The sequence below is a fragment of the Oxyura jamaicensis genome, chromosome 4 (assembly GCF_011077185.1).
Source record: "Oxyura jamaicensis isolate SHBP4307 breed ruddy duck chromosome 4, BPBGC_Ojam_1.0, whole genome shotgun sequence".
Classification (NCBI taxonomy): domain Eukaryota; kingdom Metazoa; phylum Chordata; class Aves; order Anseriformes; family Anatidae; genus Oxyura; species Oxyura jamaicensis.
Genome location: NC_048896.1, coordinates 25,874,866 through 25,890,139, shown reverse-complemented (window position 1 = coordinate 25,890,139; position 15,274 = coordinate 25,874,866). Strand labels below are relative to the sequence as shown.

The 15,274-nt window shown below is 39.8% G+C and overlaps 1 protein-coding gene across 1 annotated transcript in view; it reads right to left on the bottom strand.

The window, feature by feature from the left end:
- Nucleotides 1-14,421, bottom strand: part of MMRN1 (multimerin 1) — a 40,815-nt gene extending 26,394 nt beyond the window's left edge. The window contains exons 1-2 of the mRNA XM_035326086.1: nt 13,750-14,421; nt 865-984 (exon numbers count right to left, since the gene is read on the bottom strand). Coding sequence (XP_035181977.1) covers nt 865-984; nt 13,750-14,282 — 653 coding nt within the window. The 5' untranslated portion in view covers nt 14,283-14,421. The remainder of the gene's footprint in view (nt 1-864; nt 985-13,749) is intronic.
- Between the last annotated feature and the right edge of the window lie 853 nt (nt 14,422-15,274).

Sequence of the window (15,274 nt, the reverse complement as noted above, 5' to 3'; positions counted from 1 at the left end):
AATTCTCAGAACAAGCTGGTTTGTAAGAAGCTTCTGAAGTTTTTCAAGGGAAAAAATATATTACAACCTCTGTTTTGCTGGTGCTATTTCAGGATGCTATTTTCCAGTCTCACGCACTGAAATCAAACTTCATTTACTATTGAAATCTAATGCGCGAGAATCCAATGAAGCACTCAAATCACAAGGGACAATCTGAATATGTTTAGCGGTTGTTATTTACACATTGCATCCAGGCCAATTACTTTTCTAGGTTCATTGCCTCAGCAACAAAGCTGTGCCACAAATAAGCACCCAGCAAAGATAGTAACAAAAATATTTATGCCATTCAGAGGAGGCCTTTTGCTCCAACAATGCACAAGCCTGGAAAACTGCACAGAAAATATTTTCTTCCCCACACATGCTTTAAAGCCTTGTACCTTCTCTTGTAGTACTTCAGAAGAGAGCAGAAAGCAGTGGGCTTACTTGAAGGCTTTGAACAGATCAGAGGATGACAGAGCAAGGGTGTACCAAGCCCATACGGCAGAGCTCAAGGATACTTCCAGTCGTGAGAATTTTACTTGCTGTGTTGTTTACTTGCTATGTTTACTTGCTTTACTAGCAACACATTAAGATGAGAACTTGAAACACACTATATGCTCCCTCCTGTGGTTGGTGTTTTTTGGTTGGTTGGTTGGTTTTGTTGTTTGGTTTCATTTGTTTTGGTTTATTTTTTATTTATTTTGTGTGTGTTTTGTGAGTGGGTGGGTGTTTCTTTGTTATTATTGTTGTGTTGTTTTGTTTTGTTTTTAAACTTCTGAAGTTGTGGTTGTATTCATTAGGCATATGTGTCACTCTCAAGTACACTTTCTTCTGTTATCTACGCACCTCTGAGCACAGGATCCAATAAGCCACGTGCAAGGCTTCGCTCTGCCTGATGAGAAGGTTTCCAGGTTGTCCACTACCACTGTAGGTAATAGTCTGGTATGGACATAAGCGCACCAGTTTCTGTAAGAGAGAAAATGTAAATATAATTAAAGTACAAATAACATTTCACACAATATGATGAGATATGATACTTGAAGGGGAAGTCAAACTCATAACTTAGGGATAGGATGAAGTTATGAAAATAAAATTTGTTTTCTCTCAGACTGACAGTGTAGTCTTAGGCAAATTACTTTTTGTGCTTCAGCTACTCATTAGCAAAGAAAGCAATCATTTTTACACCTCTACGTCTATTTATATGGTATAACAGATTTTTTCTTTGTAAATGTTTGTGGAAGACCAAGGCACAGAAGCCTTTCTGGACTGCAGTAATAACAGATCTTATAATACACCTACATTTCAGACCATAGAAACTGTCTTTCCAGTAGTCAAAGGATTGTTTGACAAGGTTCCTCATCACCTATAGGTTCCATTTTGTGGATAGATATTTCAACTCTTCCTCCCTTTCCCTGGAAATGTTGTCAGAACAAATAGACTGTGTTTTGGAGTCCACTTTGAGGAGACACACACAACTATATTGTGCCATAGCTCTGCCTTTGCCTGTGCCTTTTTTTCCACACCCTTTCCTAGAGGGAAGTTATATATGAAACAACCAAACTGCTAACTGCAGTACAGAATTATGGGAGCTGAAAAGTGTAAGGCCACTTTCTTTTAAAAGTAATTTCAGGTAATATCGGTTATTTCTCTGCCAGACTTCAAGAAGCATTTGGAGAACCCTCTCGGACATATGGTTTAATTTTTGGATGGTTCTGTGCTGACCACAAACGAGTTGGATATGATGATCCTTGTGGTTCACTCAGGATGTTCTATGATTCTATACACGTATGAAACCTCCTCCATTTTATAGCTGTAGTAAGGGTTGTGCATATTCATACCTGAGATTAAAAATCATAATTTTCTCTGAACTGCAGCACTGAGATTTAAATTAAAAAAAAAAAAAAATCTATCAAAATGTCATAGTAAACAATTCTTAACAGATGGATAAAGTGATGCTGGTCCAGACTGCCAGTGTTCTATTCAGGGGGACCTCTGACTAAAGGTGGTGATTTGCTTACAATTTGCTTATGATTTAAACTCAATATACAGAATATAAACATCTAAGTTTCTGAATAACTTTCAGCAATGAACTGATAGCATATAAAGTCTGATCAGAAGACATCTGAAGTGCTAAATACAGCTGAGTTCAGTACCACACCTCTTTTACTGTAGCAAGTTATCTGTCTAGAAAGTGAGGGACTAAGAGTAAACAGCAGAAAGGTGTCTTACCACATCTGCAAATCAAGACCCAAAAATAGGAGTCAGGTTTTAAAATCTAGGCAGAAGTGGATCATCTCAGCCTACAATGTGCCAGTGTTATAGTTAGGACTTGAGCTCCTGGCTCCCTCACCTGCGCTCTACCCTCACGTGCAGATCTGATGGCTCACCAGAGCTGGATTAAGCAGAGGAAATACAGCAATGTTGTCGGTGTTGGTCTTTTATGCAGTGCATGTGGAGGTACAGGTTTTAGTAACTGGATTCCATTTCACATCAAAGTAAATGTGATCAGTGAAAAGATAAGACAATGAAAACAGGCATAGAAAGCAGCTGCAAAATATATGAAAGTCCTGGAACACAGAGAGGTCAGTTTAAAAAAAAAAAATCTTTTTTTTTTTTTTTTTTTTTTTAATTAATAATGTAATTCCAACAATTATCATTACTATTGAAAGCAGCCAACTTCAAGATAACAGCTACTGGAACATGCCCATTTGGAGACGCCCTCAAGGAAAGATACCTACAATACATTCCAAACTTAACAGTTAAGGATTGCTGTTTGTTTTTAAAAATAGCCTAAACTCAGTCTCTGATTTCCACCAAAAATTTAACTCAACTTGAACAGATTGTTTCTGTTTAAAATATTTAACTCATTCTTAAGCTCTGTGAGTACAGTATCTGTAGCTGTTCTCACATGACCCAGCAATCTTTGATCAGGCTAAATTGCAGGAAATATCCACAGAGCCCCTAGTGTGACTTATAATTAGGTTTATGCTACCAATGAAATAAGCTCATTAAGAGACATTAAGAATGTAAATATAATTTTGAAATCAAATTGTCTGAAAAAATGCAGATTTGAAAATAGAAGATGAAGCATGGTGGAAGAACTATGACAAGCTGTGTTAATGCAAAGGCAGAATAGAAAACAACTCTTTTGCATAACAGGAACTTAAACCTGAAAATCTTCTTTACCCTCCATGGAACAATATATTCCAGATCAGCAACACAGGCTTCTGACATGTAGATTTCATTGAAAGCTGCAGGAGCCTCTTGTTTGTATTGGGTCTGGATCTTGTATTAATACCCTGTTGGATAAGTTCTCTTCTCTTTTGCTTACACCAGTCCTATTTCTTTTTCAACAGAGAAAACATTCCTGTGAGGCATTCCTTCCTTTCCACAATTGGTCAGAAAATAGGACGTAGGTTGGAGATAACTGTGAAATGGCAGATTTTTCAGAGCAACCACAAGGGCTGCCCACACTGTGTTTCCTCCACGGCAAGAAGCCCCACACCCGGTCTACATGAGTTATGTATTAGTACATATCTTTCTGTCAGCTGGCAAAATAATAATAATAATAATAATAATAATGAAAAAAAGAATTTCTGAAATATAGGACACATTACTGGAGTGTTTCCCTGTGTTTAGCTGACTCATCCTTGGTGATTTACATCAGCCTCCTGTTACGAAGCTATACATCCCGAATTACCGGACAACATGTTGCAACTTAATGGGACTTAAACCCGAGCTGGTCTGAAGCAACTGCACAGCCATGTTCTCTTACATGTATTTCTGGGCCCTGAATCAGGGGACTGGCGGTCACGCCTGACTGCAAGCAAGAGCCCCTAAACTCATTACTGCTTCGCTGGCGTATTGTCAGCGCTCTTAAAACCCTCTCAAATTTTATTTTTTAATTAGCAAAGCCCAAACTCCGCTCCGGCAGCAGCCCGGGAGCCCTGCCAGAGCGGCCCGCTCCTGCCGGGCGGAGCTGCGTGAGGCGAGGCGGGGCGGGGCGAGGCGAGGCGGGCAGCGCTGCCGGGAGGGGCCGGCAGGTGGCGGCCGTTGCCCGCAGCGGCGGGAAAGTTGTGACCGTTAACGGCTCTGTGCGAGCTCCCGAGGCTGGTGAGGGCGGGCAGAGAGCCCGCTGACAGGAAAGTGGCAAAAGAAGGAAATAAATTTATGTACGCTTCCAGAGTCTGAGGAGTGAGAGTGCTATGACTTTTATCCCCTTCTCTCTTTCTGTCCTAGAGGATGTGCTCTTCATTCCTTTTTCAGGTGAAAATAAATTCTCTGGTTTTGAGAAATTAGGTGATGAGGATATGCTAGCTTGCTGGTAGAGTTATCCAGTCTGTAAAAGGACTGTTGTTAATACATTTGCAGTCAGTGGAAATATTTCCACAGCAGCAGGCTTGATGTTGGTGAAAGGGGAAGTACAACTTACGCTATCATCGACAAACGATAATTTCCTGAAGGTGAGAGGGTGAGTGGAAGTTATGAGACTTCAGTGACCCCTTCCACAGCACACTGCTGGTTTAAGCTGTTCTTTGGGTAATTGCGCAACAACAAACTGCTGGCTAGAGATCATCAAGTGTAGCTGTACACAATTTCTTCCCTTTGGTTCTAAGCCCAGATCATAGTTTCAAACAATCCTTGTAAATGGTCCTAAAGCCATATCGAAGGAACACTGGTGGTAGTCAGGACACAAAGGGTAGAGATTTCATTCTGTACCTTTCATGTTATATCTGAAAATGAGTTATTTTTATACACAAATAAATTAGATTACCTGACTTTTAATAGAAATGCTATTGAATCAGCACAGCTGAACATCACTGAATCATGAAAATGAGATTATTATGTTGCTGAAGGAAGACAGCAGGACACAGAGCTGTAGGCATTGTTAAAGCCAGAGCATGGCTTGGTGGCCATGCCTCATTCAGATTATATGCAGCTGAAGGGTATTTCATAGAACAGTTAATGAAATACAAATCCCATTTCTACACCTGTTTTCATTTAGTGTCTTCCTTTGCACCTTGGCAAGGTGAATGTAGAAAGATGCTATGAGCAGTGGAGGCGGTGCCTTGGAAGGAAAGGCTGAGGAACTGTGGCATGTTCAGCTGGAGGAAGGAAGGCCTTCAGGGGCACCTGACTGCAGCTCTGCCCCAGTTCCACCCCAAGGGCCTACAGGGACCTTATTGAGAAGTTGGACCTAGAGCAATGTGTGGCAGGAGAATGAGAGGCAACCTGCACAAATTCAGACGAGGCGGTCAGACTGAGTATAAGAAGCTTGCTCCCCACAAGGACAACCAGGCATTGGAGCAGGGCCTAAAGGTTGTGCAGTCACCAGCCTTGAACAGGTGAGCCTTGGAACACAAAACCTGACTAGATCAGGCTCTGAGTAACCTGGTCTGATCTCATACCTCACCCAGGTGTGAGCAGGAGGTTGGACTAGAGATCTCCCAAGGTCCTTTCCAACCTGTCTGATCCTATGATTCTGTGAACCTATACTCTTTGCTTATATACAAATATAGTTTAGATGGTATGATTGTTCTTCTGAATATAGTACTGTACAAGCATTCACATGGAAGAACACATACTGACATTGTGCAGAAGAAGCCATTCTTTTTCTATTTTTTCTTAAGATAGGACATTCCCCAGTATGAAAGAGTGTTAAACAGAGGCCCTGGATTGAGGTTGTATAAAGTACATTGCTGTCATATATTTTCAGCTTCCTTTAACTATCCTTCCAGGTTTTGGTGAGGAGAGATAATGTTGATTGACAAAATGTAAACACTCAGATTAAGAGGATAGAAAGCATCCTTGCAACCTTTGTGTTTCTTTGGTTGGTTTGTTGGTATTGCATGGGAGACCAGATTTTGGCTTCAGCAACTTCTTTTGAACTCTACTAGGTGATGAAGGAGACCTCTGACCTTTCTGATACTAGCCAATCATACCCTTTTGGCTACACCAAAAGAAGTGTGGCTAACAAGTTGAAGGAGGTGATTCTCCCCTTCTCAGTGAGACCCCACCTGGAGTGCTGCATTCAGCCCTAGGGCCCACAGCATAAGTGAGACATGGACCTGTTGGAGTGACTCCAGAGGAGGGCCACAAAGATGTTCAGAGGTCTGGAGCACCTCTCCTATGAAAAGAGGCAGAGATGGTTGGGGTTGTTTAGCTTAGCGAAGGCTGTGGGAGACCTTAGAGTAGACTTCCAGTCCATAAAAGGGGCTTACAGGAAAGATGGGAAGAGACTCCACCAGAGAGTGTACTGACAGGACAAGGAGTAATGGTTTTAAAATGAAAGAGGGTAGGTATAGACTAGGTATTAGGAAGAAATTATTTACTGTGCGGGTGGTGAGGCAGTGGTACAGGTTGCCCAGAGAAACTGTGGATGCCCCATCAAGTGTTCAAGGCCAGGCTGGATGAGGCTTTAGGCAACCTGATCTAGTAGGGGGTGTCCCTGCCCACTTCAGGGGCTGGAATTAGATGATCCCTTCCAACCCAATCCATTCTGTGATTCTATGATTCTATAGCAAATTCTGTATCTTTAAATGAACATCAGATATCTTTCTGAAATATAAGCTCTACTTCAGACAGAAGTTATAAAACTGAGTCAAAATTGGTTAATTTTCTCTGTTTTCTACTCAGCTTCCTTAGTTTTGAAATATATGAATTTACTAATCTCAGCTGAAATGAAAATTCATTACTCACTAGAAACTGACCATAAACAAAAATCAGGTTGGGAAATCTGTTTTATGTCCTGATTGGAATGACAAACCTGGACGACCTCTGAAAATTGCATTTTTGATAGGCAATACAGTACAGTAAGTGATGGTAAAATATTTTATAGGATATGGTTTTTGATCCTGATAAACAGTTGACTTGTTGACACTGAAGTATCAGCTGGGGGAGTTGTACCATTTATTTCATGTTTTTTTGCAGGATTTGGGGTCTTGACATTTTGTCCTGCCTGTTACAAAATACAAATTCTACTGTCATCATTCATTTCCTTTTTTTTTGTATGTACTGTGCTGAAACCTTGGACCGTGAATAGCCTCTTTGTCTCACTCAAATTTTTATTTACTGTTGTGACCAATTGTGTTTTTTGTCTTGTGCTACAAAAATTAGTTCACGGTTTCCAGTTAGCTAGCATTTTACCCATCTGTTTCATCATTAAAAAAGATGTCTTGCTGCATACCACGTTAGGTCTTTTAGAACTTATTTTACGGTGTTTGAAGCCCCTCAAAATAATAAAACTTTTCTAAAGATGGAATTTAAAATGTTAAGAAGATGTCCATTAGTCTGGATTGAGAATCATCCAGTAAAACACTTTTGAAAGGCCAGTCAAACCTATTTACATTTGAAAATCCAGTCAAACCAATTTTTGTTTGTTTGTTTGAAGTGTCTTAATTCTCCCCCCCCCACACCCGCCCCTGGAATATAAATTTGTTTTCCATCATCTATCTGGCCCAGACTACAGGATTCATTACACTAATTCTGGTCTAATTTACTGACACTGCTTCTCAGGTGACCTTCAGTGGTACTGGTTTGTGCTATTTTGTTACTCCTTTTCTAATCTACAGAAAAGGAGATTGCAGTATGTCAGTAATGACTTCACTCTCAGAAATGCTGACAAAGAAAAAGTGTCGCTAAATGAAACTGTTAAAATAGAAGATATCATCCCAGTTCCTGGGACAAATGTTGTTCTTTAATCTGTTTAGAGTGTTTGGACAGCTTTTCCTTTCTTATTTAGCTTCATTCAATGGTTAAATTGCCTCACTAGTTGCTTTGTACCTGGTTTGCCACTTACTCATGCAGAGCTGTCTCTACTCACTGATTTCTGTGGAGCTCTTTCACAAAAAGAATCTGAGCACAAGTCCATGAAATTTAATTATACGGGGGCCCCCCCCCCCCCCCCCCCCCCCCAGCTTTTTCCTCATGACCTATGGTATTACTTACTAGGAGTATAATAAAGCATAGATGTTATGAGACTTGGCACAAAGAGTGTCTTCTGAATCACTTAAATTCTCTGACTAGCAACACAAAGAATGCCTTTGGAAAACATACATGGACACCTTGTCACTCCTCTTTTCCTTGCCACATCTACTCCAGGAATTAGAGTGTCAGTTTTCTAAAATGTTAATTATATTTGGGTTTGTGATAATGCAAATTTTCTGTGGAAATTTGAGCAGATGTTTTTGGTGTACCTTAGATGAAATTATGTTTTTTGTTGTTGTTGTTGTTTGTTGTTGTTTTGTTTGTGTTTTGTGTGTGTTTGTTTGTTTTTAAATACTGTTTGCAGTTACCAAGAGCTAAATACTAACACCCTGTCCAGTTTGTTAAAGTAATTCTAATCCATTCAATGAGATGGAGAGATATAAATAGGGATGAAAAGCATTCTCTTCTTAATCCTCACTGTTTCCATGGCAGATGAAGCAAAGAGCAACAGCAAGGATAAGCATGAGCATTGATGCAGTAGTTAGTGTAATGAGATTAATGGAAACCTTTATTAACTTCATTAAAGTATTTCAGAAGTCATATGCATAGTAGTGCTTTATCTAAATCTGATCATAGAAAAACTAAGTAACCAAACTCTGAGGAAGCTAAGAGGTAAGGGACTAAGGGGCTGGGACTTTCCCTCTCTTATAAGTACCACGTGTCTCACAAGCAGTGTGGGTGGAGAATGTGTTTTTCCTTTTCCAGTGCTAAATTTCCTGTACTACTGAAAAGTCTGTCATGATTCTGCCAAGCCATCATTGCTGAAAGGCTGTCTGAAAAAAAACAAAACTATGAATTTTGTTACTTCAGAATTTTTGTCTAGTTTTCAGAAATGACAATTTTGTCATATATAGTCCAGAGTTGCATGAACGTATGTTTACTATTTCTTCTCTCCCTGAAAGACAAAATATCCTGTAGGGTCACTTTGGGAGGCAGTACAAGCTGGGTCTCCCTCAATGATTCCTTTCAGGTACTGGAACTACTTGAAAGGTGAGCACTGCAAAGGTTCACATTTAAACAGACTCTTTAATTCTTTCTGTGCATGGGATATCAGCAGTGGGAAAGATTTCCTCAATGCATGGGGTATTTGATATAAACTGATATAAACAAAACGTCTGTGAATTGCATGAACCCTCTGCACCTGTTGCCCTATACCAGTGTTGCTGTACAGCTCGTGGTAGTATGTGATCTGCGTGATGTGGTAATGCACTTGGCTACTTCACACCAGCACCCTCAGTCACCTGTTAATCAGCAATCTCTAAATACTTGTGTTAAAATTCTCTTTGGAGTTACATTTTCTTGGTGCCATGCCTTTTTTATTATTTCACTTTTTTATTTCACATATTTTTATTTAAATTATTTCACAATTATGGAAGTGAAAATTATGTCTTTTGCTCCCATTATTCTGTGGATGAAATAGCAATAACATACTGAATAGCAGTACCTGGATTAGTGATTTCATTTATTTTATTATCATTTTTCCAGGAGTGCAATGGGAGTAATGCTGTGTTCAGCATACGCAGGGCACTTAGACTGTGGACTCAGCCATACTTCAGAAGTACATTCAAGATGCTACTGGAGAAGAGGGTATCATTGTAAATGTCTTCTGCATGGCTGGAGTACAACATTGTAAGGGCAAAGCACTGTCAAACATCTTCTGACATTTAGCCACCAAGGCAGCCTAAGTAATAGTGTAAGGGGTGCTTTCTTCCAGGTCCTAGTGAATACACCTAGTGAGGCAGAAACTTAAGTCATACGTGAGTCTTATTTATTGTAAATGCACAGTGATGCAAAATCTTAAGAAATCCATTTAAGAATTGTTCTCTCTGCTCCATTAAAAAGTGACATGATCAAACGAGACGGTGGACATTACATTAGCCAGGCAGTTAAATCAGTTTTTAAGTTTCTTCTGTATATTAAACATCTGCTGAACTTAACCATTCACTTCAATCCACCAGTACACTAGAAATTCTACCAAGCCAGTAAAAGCAAAAACAATTTCTGGGGAGAAATCCAGAGCTCTGGTCTTGAGAATGAAATATTTCAGCACTCGTATCACATGTGACAGCTAAGTAAATCTGTCCCTGGTGCTGACTTTATTGAATCCTTCTATGCTTAGTAATAAAATACTGTCACCTCATCGCTACCCATGGTAATGGCATGCAAAGTCAGTGAAGACCCTCAGTGGATTCGTGACAACTGGAAAATGTGAAATATACACATAGTAAGAGAAATGAGTAATACAGAGCCATCCAACAGTGTGGAGGCAGTGTGGTTAATTTAGAGCCTGAATGAATGTCTCATGTTTTCAGGAGCTGCCTTGAATAATAATTAATAAAATTGGCTTCAGAATGGAAGGAGACTGTGCTCATCCCAAGACTCAGCCTCAAACTTGCTCCAGAGTCCCACAGTTACTTGGCCTGTTTCATACAGTGAAATACTTCAATTAAGTCCTATCTGCAGGCTGAAAAAGATGTATCTCACATGAAGTCAGTTGAAAACAATGTATCATCAATTCTTTTCTTTGACACCAAATTGGTGCTCACATTTAATTTCACTCAACTCTGGAAAAAAACTCTCTGCTGCTGAAGCACAGCTTTAGTTTTCCAGCATTACTCATCCTAGAAGGGTGGCCAAATAGTAAACAATTAGGAATAGGGAAGTTTTTAGGAGCTAGCATATTTAGATTCCTCTGAGATTATTTTATTTTATTTATTTTTTCTCCTCTGTAAATTCTGTAATAATAAGCCACCATCACCAGGCCTGATCCGGACTCACTGACTTGCCTTCCTGGCTGGACGTCTGCCTTGCAGCATCTCCACAGCATCACTTTGTGATTTGGCCTCTGGGCTGATGCTAGTTGCCATATCTGGGTCTGCCCTGCCTGCATTGGTTTGTCAGTTGTCAGAAATATTCTTCAGGTGCAGACTTTGAAAATCCGTAAAATATTACCAAATCATACTAGTTTGACATTTTCAATTGAATTTTGCCAAAACAGAATGAACCAGAAGAACTTTTATTTTTAAATCTAGTTCTAGCATGCGCATGATATATGTACATAGCCCTACCCTCAGATAATATAGGGCAGAGGCAACTGAGGGAGTTCTCTTTATAATTAAGCCAATAGAGTACACAACCTCCTTCAGAAAGAGGGTATTTTGGTAATTAATCTTGTACAATGAGCACATACTGTATCTGTTGGGTAACCTGACAGCCCTGGAGACTCTCCAATAAAGTATATTGCTTTATTATTATATTTAAAATTATAAATATATTTTTATAAAATGGCTTTCCTTTATTTTTCTTACTCTTGTCTCTCTCTGACCTCTTTGTTTTGTTCCTTCTATATGGAATCTTTTAACATCAGCATTGCTGCACATATGTTAGCACAATGGGTTGCCGTAAAGGATAACAGAATCATGCAGTTTCTACAAAGTCACCTCAAAATTCAGTCTGGAATAGGGACTATCACTACACAGTTGCTTCATTCAAAATAAAACCAAAAAGCAAATTGTGCTTCCAAATTTCCTCAGAGTAGTGCGCTTTACAATTGTGAAATTCTGCTACCGACTCATTCAAGATGCACTCAGGAATTAGATAAGTAAATCTCAAAGGAAGCTGCGTGTGTTTATTGGAAGTTTTACTGCAGCTCTTTCACTTTATTTGCAATAAAGATGCAAAAGGAGAAAAAAAGAAATAGGAAACGTGCTAGAAATTAATGTAAAGTGTAGTCAATAACACCTGCACATAATAAATATAAATAGTTGTTTTCTTATGCATAGTTTCTCAGCAGTAGTTTTCCAGATGCTTCACAGCAGTGATTGGTAACATTGAGCACACCAGACATTTTTTTCATGACTTTACTGAAAAAAGTCGAATTGCAAAAGACTTGCTTATTTATCCAGGTCTAATTCATAGGGAAAGGGAGAAAGAACAGTGAAGTGACTCAAATCACAGTCTAGGTGAGTGACAAAACTGCAAGATAAGCTCAAATCACCTTATCTGGCTGCAAAAGCACTTGTAGGAGGACTAGACTTGTAAGGCAAGAATCTTTATGTGAGAAGGATCAAACCACTCCTAGAACAGTTTAAAAATGAGAGTGGGGATTTAGCATTCACTTTTATGCTGGGGTTTCACACAGTTACTCAATCCTGTAACATCATATGTAAACCTTGCTTTGTGTCTAACTTAATGCACTCAAACAAAATAGGACCTTTATGCATGTTGCACAGCAGGTTGCTCCTCAACCACTCATGAAATAAGGTGGTAGCCCACACAGAAACTGCTTTTTTCCCTCTCCACAGCTGCAGCCACATCCCATTGTGATAAGTAAAATGTGAGATCTTCTTCACCAGAGACTGGTTTTTCACTTTCTGCTTTTATATCTTATGTAAAGGGTAGAAACAATACTTGCCAATTCACAGAGTTTTTCTGAAGATTAATTTCACTGGAATATTATCCTTGAGAGAAGCTGAGAAAGTTAAAGTCTCTAGCCTAGCATATTCTAAGACCTATTTAAATGGCATTGAAGGTATAGGCTCTACCAAATAAAGAGAGCCCGCGTAAGCCAGGTTATCTCAGACACTGCCAAAAACTGTGATAAGGTGTTGTAACACATGACATTCACTTCTAAAGGAGTATGCTAGGAAAGCAGCCTGGGAAGCATTGCTTCTTACTGGGTATCTCTTCTGCACTGAGGTGAAGAACTCCTTTGCTTTGCATCTTTCTGGCATCACTTCATTTATGCATGATCCAAAAGACATTCAGGTCCACGGGAATCTTTTCTTTGTCTTGGAGGAATATGAGCTCACAGCCTCACATTGCAACATAATTGTAGGAGTGTTTCTAAGGAGTGCTTTATTCCCTTTTTGTGAACTTAAGAGAAAGAGTTTCTCCACATTTTGGGTATTAGCATTTGTCAACTACTATCAAAAGAAGGAATATATATTCTGAAAGCCCTCTACCCTTAAATATGACAGAAAACCACCAGTCTTTTGTGTCTTCCATTTACATCAGGATATGAATATATATCAGCAATTAAGTGAAGCTTGCAGTAACTCCAAAGTCAGTATTAACCTCCCCATTTGAGTTGAAGATATTGGAGCTCAAAGAAAATAACTGAGTGTTTAGAGCTCTAAAGCTAGCCAGTACAAGCTGATATACTCCATTAAGCATAGCTATTATGTATTAAGCTATACAATTCTGAATGCACATTCACCTGTAGCACTATTTCCTCTAAGCTTTTATCACAGAATAAAATGCTGCAATTGTCATACGCTGTTGCATCTTTACTGGTTTGCAGTTTCAGATTAGCGGGGAAGTTTAGAAACACAATCATTTTTAATAGAATGAAATCTAGCCCTTAAAATTTCTTTTACCCACACAACAAAGAAAACAACAAAAGTTTATTATGCACAAAACAGGGAGGCATCTATTGTAGTCCTTTCTTATCCATACGTGTTAATGACTTTCCTGCTGGTTTTGAGATAAGCACCATGACGAAATAAATATTTCAGTCTTTACTCTGTCACAATGGTTTTGACTGAGTAAATACTGCAGGTTTGGTCCCTTGCTTGTTTTTTCATGATCTTCCTAAAGTTCAGAAAACAGTTTTCCTTGAAATTATTAGGACATTTGCCAATTATTTCACTGGAAATTAATGAATAGCATTGCTAAACAGTACATAGAAGACAAGAAATAATAATAATAATAATAATAATAATAATAATAATAAGTTTTCCTTACTTTCCCCTGGTAGTTTGAAAGCCAGATGCTTTAGAGCTGGCATCCCTTTGGGTGTTGGTGATACCAGTGCTGTAGGATGACTGCTTGAGAGCTCTGTTCCCCGCTGCTCTATCCTGGCTTGGAGTGACCTCTTGCTGGAGAGGGGCCTTTCTTGCATTGCTCTGTAGAGATGTCATTTCACTGCTAGACGAGCTTCTCATCTTATCGTTGTCAGAGTCCCCATCACTGTGTCCATTTGACTGGCTTGCAGGGATGGAGGTTGTAGAACTGGAAGTTTTCTTCACTGCTTTCATTCCCAGAGTCTTGCCTGAAGATGCAGAAGTGGGTGCTTGTGATGCACTCTCCTTGGCAACTTGTATCTCAGAATAGGGTGACCCTGCAGTTGTCACTGCAGTTGGAGATGGGGTCACGTCTGAGTAAGTTGTTGGGCTTTCACCACCCTCCTCTGTGGTCCAAAGCTTTCCTGGAGTATTAAATCCGAGGTTGCCACTCTGGAAGTGCAAAAGGAACAGCAAGAAGATACCCTCCTTCATTCTGCTAGTTTGTAAATGCTACAGGATGTCTCACATTTATTTCCCAAGCAAGAACCCTGTAGCTTTTCTCTCCTCTTGAGCTGCTGCTCATACAGCAAAGAGCCTACCCAGAGAATGTCCTGCTGGGGTTTATTTTTTGTAGAAAGGAAACAGGTTTTGGTGTTTCAAAACTGACAGAGGAAGCTTGGTTTCCTGTTTCTGTGGATTCCTCTGCAACCTGTGACCCCTTAGAGAGCAGGAGCCTGGCAGCCTGTGTAGAAGGAAAAAAGAAGTTTTTGCAGAAGGCACAGGATAAAGATTAATGGCACAATAGAAATGTGGAAAAATATGTACTGTGAAGTAATCCTGAGGGATAAAAACTGAAACTGGTGGGTAATTTTCCTTTCACATGTACATGTGCAGAGAGCAGAAGTGACTTGTCACCTGCACTTTGAATGATTTGTACTTGTGACCTTGTTATTGAAAAAAGACTTGGAAAACCTGGTGTGCTACGTAAAGCTCAAAGTTTGCTGTGTCTTCTCTTCTGCTTTGAATAATTAAGCACACTGCTGCCAAACGGAGGGAGGTGTTGAAAGATAGGATCATGCTGTACTCCTTGACACCCTCCCCTAAGGTATTTATACATACTGATGAGATCCCCCCTGAGCCATCTTTTCTCTTGCCTGAAGAGTCCTAGCTCTCTCAGCTTTTCCTCACCGGAGAGATGTTTCAGTCCCTCTATTATTTTTGTGGACCTTCACTGGGCTCCCACCAGTAGCTTTGTAGCTTTCTTGTACAGGGGAGCCTAGAACTGGTGCCAGCACTCCTGGTGTGGCCTCACCAGTGCTGAACAGAGGGGAAAGATCACCTCATTCAACCTGCTGGTAACTCTCCTCCTAAGACAGCCCAAGATATTGTTAGCTTACTTTGCATCAAGGACACATTGCTGGCTCATGGTCAACTTGGCATTCACCAGAACTCCCAGGTACTTCTATGCAAAGCTGCTTTCCAGC